Below are 8,701 nucleotides of genomic sequence, written 5' to 3'. Positions count from 1 at the left end.
CCAAAACACATCCCAAGCGTCCTCCTCCCAAATCATACATCTCAAGCGCCCTGCACGCATCCTGACTCAAGGTCTGCTGGAACACCTTTCACGCGTCCGAAGCCGCTGGTCCGCCAAGCCTCGGGCCGAACCTCCTCCCGCGTTTCCCGGCATGCCGTGGATGCTTCGATTTAACCTGGAAGTTTCCCTCTGCAAAGCGGGTCTGCCTCACGGGTTGGTCCCGTTCCTCACCAGTCAGTCCTTTTGTTCCTTCTCTGAGTTAGGATTCCGGGCTCGAGCCCCGGCCGGCGGCTGTTCCAGCTTCTTCCAGAAGACGTAAGCGTTCCCCGCTCGAAAGGAGAAGCCCTCGCGCCGCCTTCGCGGGAGAGTCCACCTCCGCCTACCAGAAGGAAGAGAACGGCATTTGGTTTGTGCCGACCGCAGAGAACGTCGCTCGGCGCGGCGTTCCCGTCCTTCACTGCGCATGTCTCTTTTCTCGGGGAACTTTCAATACAAACAACGTGACTCACTCCTAAGCGACCACAGGGCGCTTCCGAGAGGCGTCCCTCCCCACGCATGCGCACTCCGGCCTTTTCAGGAGCGGCGCAGGCGCTCTGGACGTGCACTGCAGCGCACAGCGAATACGCATGCGCCTAACGACGCCACGCCTCTTCTCCCGACTCTGCCCTAACTCCGCCCCGTCCCGCTCCGCCCCCGGCGCTCTAAAAAGCCTCGTGCTTCTCGCGAGAGAGCTGAGGCTCAAGCTCGCCGCTGGGGTCGGAGGTCACGGTGATCAGCTCCCAGGCCGAAGAAGGAAGATGGCGGTGGAATCGCGCGTTACCCAGGAGGAAATCAAGAAGGAGCCTGAGAAGCCAATCGATCGTGAGAAGGTGAGGGCCCCGCACGGTGTGAGGGGGCGGGCTGGTGCGAGGCGCAGGCGGGGCCGGGGTGCGGGGGGAGGCCCGGTTCCATTTTGTTTTTGTGGTCGCTCCCGGAGCTCCCGGGAGGCCGCGGCGAGCGCCTCGGAAAGGTCACTTCCGCCCTCTCCTCCTGTGCTCCCCAGACGTGCCCGCTGCTGCTGCGGGTCTTCACCACCAACAACGGCCGCCACCACCGCATGGACGAGTTCTCCCGCGGAAACGTGCCGTCCAGCGAGCTGCAGATCTACACCTGGTGAGCGCGGCCCGGGCGGGGGCTGCGGCCCGGGCGGGGGCTGCGGCCGCGGCCCGCGGGGCGCGCGCGCTCCGGCGGCCCGGTCACTCCTAGCCGGGCCTGCCCTCGCACCCCAAAGGAAGGACACGCTTCACTGACGAGGCCTTTCGGGTTAGGAATCGGCAGATCCAACGTGGTCGTCCCCATGAAAGCTGCCTGGCCCCAAACGGCCAGGTAGCCGAGCCGGATTCCAGGTGCCTCAGGGCCTGCAGGGCTGCTCAGGAGGCTGAGGTCTGAGGGCGGCGATGTGAAGCCAACCTAGGCAGGAAAGTCTGAGACGCTTACCTCCAATCAGCCACCAGAAAACGAGAAGTGGAGCCGTGGCTCAAGTGGTAGACCACCATCCTTGAGCAAAACAGCCCCCCCCCCCCCAGTCCCTGAGTTCAAGCCCCAAGATTCCCCTCTCCCTCCCATGCCCTTGAAGGATTCTGAGACCAGTAAATACGAGGGGGAGTGGGAGTGGCTAAGTGCCTCAAAGCCTTAGGTACGGTACCACAGCACCAAAGTGAAGAATGGATAAAAATCACGAAGCCTTAATGCTTTGTGTGTGTGTGTCTAGTGAAGCTTGGTGTGTCTGGTGTATGTGTGTATTTATTGAATCCTGGGTTCCATATGATTTTATTTCCTGTTACACGTGTGTGTGCGTGTGTGTGTGTGTGTTTATGTGTTTATTGAAGCCTGGGTTCCAGTGATTTTATTTTTTTTATATATTTTTTATTGCGAAAATACTGAACAGAGGCATTACAATTGGGCAAGATAATGAGTACATTTCTTTTTTTTTTTTTTCTTTTCTTTTTTTTTGTCGGTCTTGGGGCTTGAACTCTGGGCTTTGGAGCTGTCCCTGCACTCTTTAGTTCAAGGCGAGCACTCCATTGAGCCACAGCGTCACTTCCAGTTTTCTAGTGGTTTATTGGAGATGAGTCTCATGGACTTTCCTGCCCGGCCTGGCTCTGAACTGTGATCCTCAGATCTCAGCTTCCTGAGTAGCAAGGATTACAGGCTTGAGCCGACAGCGCCCTGCTTTTGATTTCCTCTTATATGTGTGTGTACGTGTGTGTTTATTGAAGCCTGGATTCCAGATGAGTTTTATCTCCTGCTATACCTGCCATGCCCCGGGTCTGACTTCTTGCACTGATGTATAATTTCAAAAGATGTGTTTTTGTTAAAGTAACATGAACTTTGGTTAAAAGTTACATGAAGATTGCCACCTGAACTATTTTATTTTTGTTTATTTTGAGCTGGTCTTGAGGTATGACCTCAGGGTCTAGGCACTTGCCCTGAGCCTTGCAGAAAGCTAACACTGTCATTTTGAACCAATGTACCACTTTGGGTTTTCTGGTGGTTAACTGGAGTTTCATCATGATCCTCGGATCTCAGCCTCCTGAGTAGCTAGGATTACAGGCATTGCGTGTGTGTGTGTGTGTGTGTGTGTGTGTGTGTTGGTGTGTTGGTGTGTTGGTGTGTTGGTCCTGGGACTAGAACTCAGGGCCAGGATGCTTCCCCTTAGCTTCTTTTACTCAAGGCTGGTGCTCTGTCACGTGTGTGTGTGTGTGTGTGTGTGTGTGTGTGTGTGTGTGTGTGTGTGTGTGTGTGTGTGTGTGTGTGTGTGTGTGTGTGTGTGTGTGTGTGTGTGTGTGTGTGTGTGTGTGTGTGTGTGTGTTGGGACTGGGACTAGAACTCAGGGCCAGGATGCTTCCCCTTAGCTTCTTCATTTTTTTTGTTGGTCGTGGGGCTTGAACTCTGGGCCTGGGTGCTGTCCCTCAGATGTTCAGCTCAAGGTGAGCACTCTACCACTTGAGCTACAGTGCCACTTCCCCCTTAGCTTCTTTTCCTCAAGGCTGGTGCTCTGCCACTTAAGCCATGCCTCCACTTCTGGCTTTTTACTAGTTAGTTAGAAATAAGAGTCTTAGGGTTGTCAGCCCCAACTACCTTCAAACCTTCATCATGTTTCATCCTCATGTCAGCCTTCTGTGTAGCTAGGATTATAGCCTGCCTGGCTACAATGATTCTTGTCCTTGATTCTTTTCTTTTCTCCCTCCCTTACTCCTTTCCTGCTTCCCTCCCTCCCTTCCCTCCCTCCTTCCCTTCTCTTCTCTTCCCTTCCTTTCCCTTCCCTTTCCTTTTTTTCCTTCCTTTCTTTTTTTCTTTTCCTTTTTCCTTATTGCCTGGGCTCTGTTCCTGAGCCTTTCTCTGTGCTCAGGGCTAGCACTTAGCCACAGCACCTGATTTCAGGCTTTTTCTGTTTATGTGATACTGAGGAATCAAACCCAGGGCTTTATGCATGCTAGGCAAGCACTCTACCACTAAGCCACATTTCTAGCCCTGTACTTGGTGTTTGTACTTCTGCTTCATTCAGAGGTAAAAGTTATAGGAAGATGATTTAATTCACAGGAAAGAATTATTAAGCGGCTCGATGAAAATCTCTTCAAAGGTTAAGTTGTGTATTTCAGCCAAGATTGATGTGACTTAAGTTCATGACCCTTCCAATCCTTAGTACTGCCCCCTTCTCCTGCCAAAAAAGTATATTTCTTCCAACCAATAGGATTTTCAGTCTGTTACTTAGGTCCTGAGGGAATCAAGTAAAAATACTGTCCTTCCTTGTTGTGAAGTGTTTTTCAGATATTTCCTTTGAAGTTTGTTCTGGACTTCCCCTGGATACCAAACTCTCAAGATGATCAATTCTTTTAGAAAAGATGGCATAGTATTACATAGAACTTAATATACATCCTCCAGTAGAGTTTAAATAATTTCTAGCACAATGTAAATGCTATCTAGACAGTTGCTGTATTGTACTGCTCATGGAATAGTGAGGTAAAAGTAAGTGTGTACACGTTAAACTCAGAGGCAGTTGTCTGTTTCCTGTTTGTAATTGTATTGTGGATGGGGAGCATCACCTATAAATTAGGTGACCCTGACACAAGGCAAGGAAGAAGGAGTAGGGGGAGTCCAACAATGGCAGGTTTATCTGCCAAAGCCCGAAGCTCTATGGAGTTGGGGCAGTATACTAGTCATCACAGAAGTGGGGCATGTTCAGTACTTTGGGTGGTCACTGAAGAGGGTAATGGAAGAGAATTACTGAGATCTCTTAGTCAGGCTTCACCCAGGAAAACAAAGTAGGAGAGAGTAAGAGACTTACTGCAAATAATTTACTTAAATGATTATGAAAACTAGGTCCCTTATCTGTAGGGCAGCCCCAGGCGGCTTTATTTATTGGCTTATTGATGCCTGTAACTGGGCTTAAACTCAAGGTGTGGTGTTCTTGCTGAGTTCAAGTCCTAGAACCAGTAAAAGAAAAAAGATTGGAGAGCAGTAGGAGATGGAAGATGTGCTCATAGGGACATTTTTCCTTCATGTAGATGAGTTAATTGGGGAATGGAATCGTGTGCGGTGCTGTGTGCCAACTGTCATTCTCGAGTGCCTGGTAGCCCCTATGGGAGATGCTGCTTCAAGTTTCAGACTAAGTTTCATTTTTCTACTTGTGGAAGGAAATCCTGTTAGCTCAAGGGATTATAAAGTTCTGAGTACAAATATTTCCAGTGTTTTTTTTTTTTTTGTACCTATACTATAAAGGGGCTGTGATTTATCTTGAGAAAATGTTACTCATTCCATTATAAAATTCATAAGATCGCATCTAAGAAAGGAAAGCTACATAGCTGTATGAAAATGGTTTCCTAGCACTTCAGTTCTAGGATGCATTCCAGTTTCAGAGATTCTATAATAGGGAAGACTATGTATATGTTAGAAGTAATTGTTTTGTGTATTTGAATTAGTTTAGACTGAACCACACAATACTACATGGCATCAGAGGATTAGCATGTTGAGTCTCTGAAGTCATGGATAGCACTAAGAACCTTTAATTCATTGAAATTTTCAACATTGAGGCTGGTGGGGCTTGAACTCTGGGCTTAGGCACTGACCCTGAGCTCTTCAGCTCAAGGCGAGCACTCTATCTACCATTTGAGCCAGAGTGCCACTTCCAGTTTTCTGGTGGTTAATTGGCTTTTGAAGCCTCCTGAGTAGCTAGGATGACAGGCCTGAGCTCCTAGCGCCTGACCCAAATAGTGTTACTATTAAGTTAACTGCTTTCAATTAAACTTTAGATATAAAATCCAAGTAGTTTCTAAACATAGGTCACAACTCATACATGTGGTAACTTGTTGGTAAATATCCTTATTAATCAAAATCTTCAAAAAATTGCAGGATGGATGCAACCTTGAAAGAACTGACTAGTTTAGTAAAAGAAGTCTACCCAGAAGCTAGAAAGAAGGGTACACACTTCAATTTTGCAATTGTTTTTATGGATCTTAAAAGACCTGGCTATCGGTAGGTGATTTCTATTTCCTATAATCTGTTTACTTTTGTTAGTTTTAATGGGTAAGGGTAATCTTATTTTAAAATGTTTAGTGGTTATTTTTCCTTTTTATTTTATTAATTTTATGTTTATGTGTTACCAAGGAATTGAACCCAGGGCCTCATGCATGGTAGGCTGGCTAATCCTTCAAAGGGTCACCATGCTGGGATTAGGAGCATGTACTACCATGCCTAGCTTTGGGACAATTCCATATATGAATCTCTTTAGTAGAGAACAGGTCTGTGAACCTTTTTTTTTTTTTTTTTTTTTTGGTCGGTTGTGGGGCTTGAATTCTAGGCTTGGGCGCTCTTCAGCTCAAGGCGAGCGCTCTACCCCTCGGGCCAAAGCGCCACTTCCGGTTTTCTAGTGGTTTATTGGAGATAAAGAGTCTCACAGACTTTCCTGCCCCAGCTGGTTTTGAACCGTGATCCTTAGATCTCAGCTTCCTGAGTAGCTAGGATTACAGGCATGAGCCACCGGCGCCCGGCTTGTGAACCTTTTTTGATGCTTGTTCTGGGGCTTGAACTTAGCTCAAGGCTAGTGTTCTACCACTTGAGTCACAGCTTCACTATTGGTTTTTTGGAGATAAGCGACTCATGGACTTTAGTGCTGGGGTTGGTTTTGAACTTTCATCTTCAATCTCAGCCTCCTGAGTAACTAGGATTATAGGCATGAGTCACTAATGCCTGATGACTTAAAAAATTTTTTTTTTGGGGGGGGGGTCAGTCGTGGGGCTTGGGTTCTGCCCCTGAACTCTTTGTTTAAGGCTAACCACAGCTCCACTTCTAGCTTTTCGCTGGTTAATTGGAGTTGACAGTTGACAGTCTTATGGACTTTTTGGCCTGGCATCAAACTGCTCATCAGATCTCAGCCTCCTAAGTAGCTAGGATCTGGCAGTGTCATTACATTTTTTTTTTCCTGGTTGGTCGTGGGGCTTGAACTTGGGCATAGGCACTGTCCCTCAGCTTTTTTGGCTAGTGTTCCATGTGCCTGAAAGGTTTTACAGAAATATACTAGAGTATATATTATACTTAAAAATTTTGAACTGTTTATATAATGGAGTAAATCTAGTTCCTTATCATCTTAATTTCATTGATTATGATCTGCTGTCAATATCCTTTCCTACAGAGTGAAGGAGATTGGCAGTACCATGTCTGGCAGAAAGGGGACAGACGACTCCATGACACTTCAGTCGCAGAAGTTCCAGATAGGCGATTATTTAGACATAGCCATTACCCCTCCCAACCGAGCACCGCCTCCTTCGGGGCGGATGAGACCTTACTAAATCCTGTTTACTTTCTGAATTTATTTTTCAGCCACTTATGTAAAATAAGATACTTAGATACTTCTTCCTCCCCTGATTTTTGCCATTAAGCCTTTAAATTCTGAAAAATTGTAACATCTATTTAGGAGTTAGATTTGGATGTACTATAGTATGAATATTATTAGAAAGTCCACGTTTCAAGCCCTTCTGTAAAATATGAAGAAAAGTGCTCTTAGCATTCCGTGTGAAACTGTATTGTGAAATATATGTGTGCAATCAGCCCGAGTGTGCAAGTTAATGGGGCATGGGAGCAGGGTTTCAGCCTGGTCTTTAGGAAGTAGTAGAGGGAAGGATATTTTAAGCCCTTCAGGGGCAAAACAAGAAAGCCGTGGGGATTGTGTGAAATTGAGGATGAATTTGTAGTAAAGACTCAAGTGTGAGAAATGCTGTGTTGGGAGAGCTTTTGGGTTTTAAAAATAGGAATGGGGTCGGGCTGAGAAGGTGGCTCAGTGGTAGAGCGCTTGCCTTGCATGCTGCATGAGGCCCTGGGTTCGATTCCTCAGTACCGCATAAGCAAAAAGAAAAAAAAAAGCTGGAAGTGGCGCTGTGGCTCAAGTAGGTAGAGGGCTAGCCTTGAGCTGAAGAGCTGAGGGACAGTGCCCACGCCCAGAGTTGAGGCCCCATGACCGGACCCAAAAAAAAAAGTACAGGTAAAATATTTGAAAAAGAGCTTAGAATAGAGCCTTGGCAGACCAGAAAGTATAAATAATCTGCTAGTAGCCATAGTAGTTTTGTCAGAACTGGTATGTTGTCTTCCATGGCACTGTTAGGTTGAAATTTATAAACATGGCAGTTGGTAAAAGCCTTATTAGTTGTAGTCTGTTAGGGCAGAAAATGAAAACTATACCCTGAAGTGAAAAATTGTATATCAGTGATTGTCAAAGTAAAAACATACTAGTTTTATCTTGTATGTCTACAGAAAAAACCATTGAGAATCTGCTGATTCTGCAGACTTGGTGTCTGTTGGTGTTGGCAGACAGGCCTTGAACCTGTAGCTGCTGCTGTAAGTTCACCCTGAGGCCTTTAGATTGCTTACCCACTCAGGCTGTATGGGCTTTAGTGCTCTGCAGGCAATTAAATTGTGTTCTTGAAGAATTAACTATTTTCCTGCTTGTGGTGGAAAAAGATTTTCTGTGTAGATCAAGAGGGTGGGAACTAAAGGCTATTTTAAAGAAAAAGCTGTAAACTCTTAGAAAAGCTCTTCTATAATTCCAGTTTATTCTCCCTCTAAAATGGTTTGGCTTTTTATTTCACTCCTTTGCCTGATTCAACATGCAACTTCTCCTTAAAAGGTTGGTACCACCAAAAGTATAAAGAATACCTAGTGACTTTGTTATAATAAGGCTAAGAATTGTTATACTTAGGCCTTGTTTTCCTCTGGCTTTGAGTAATGGTAGCTGTTTTGTGAATGTGATCCATGGTTGCATCTTGCTCAGTGCTTTAACATCTGGCCTGACTGCCTTATAGGTATTGAAAATTCCTCTCTGAAGTGTGAGTTCCAGTACTTGATTGCCTGTGTCTCACAGTATATAACTGGGATTGCTGTTACCGGTTGTGTGTGTTCTACATGCATGGGATGGCTAAGTTTAGGTTAGGGGGGGAAAAGTACTACGCAACTGTCAGGCCAGGTTGAAAACTCACAAAAACTTCAACTTTTTTTTTAAATAAAGAGCTGGACTTGCCTTACTACTTTCTATCCAATCATGCAGAAATGTTACCATGCCTTCTCTCACTTCACCCCTACAAACCTGACATTCTGGTTCTCAGTTACAGGAAGAAGGGCTGCCACTCCAAAAGAGGAGCATGCGGGTATAGGGACCCAGTGACAATTAGAA

At 46.1% G+C, this 8,701-nt stretch overlaps 1 protein-coding gene across 1 annotated transcript; it reads left to right on the top strand.

Moving 5' to 3' along the window:
* Positions 1 to 733: 733 nt before the first annotated feature.
* Positions 734 to 8,552, top strand: Sap18 (Sin3A associated protein 18). Its single transcript, XM_070003127.1, has 4 exons — positions 734 to 869; positions 1,043 to 1,152; positions 5,392 to 5,514; positions 6,671 to 8,552. The coding sequence occupies exons 1-4, from the start codon at positions 798 to 800 to the stop codon at positions 6,825 to 6,827; spliced, it is 462 nt and encodes a 153-aa protein (XP_069859228.1). The 5' UTR covers positions 734 to 797; the 3' UTR covers positions 6,828 to 8,552.
* The last annotated feature ends 149 nt before the right edge of the window (positions 8,553 to 8,701 follow it).

This window comes from Dipodomys merriami, unplaced genomic scaffold (assembly GCF_024711535.1).
Source record: "Dipodomys merriami isolate MVZ:Mamm:240054 unplaced genomic scaffold, mDipMer1.0.p SCAF_6, whole genome shotgun sequence".
In the NCBI taxonomy this organism is placed as follows: Eukaryota; Metazoa; Chordata; class Mammalia; order Rodentia; family Heteromyidae; genus Dipodomys; species Dipodomys merriami.
This window is presented reverse-complemented; position numbering and strand designations above follow the sequence as displayed.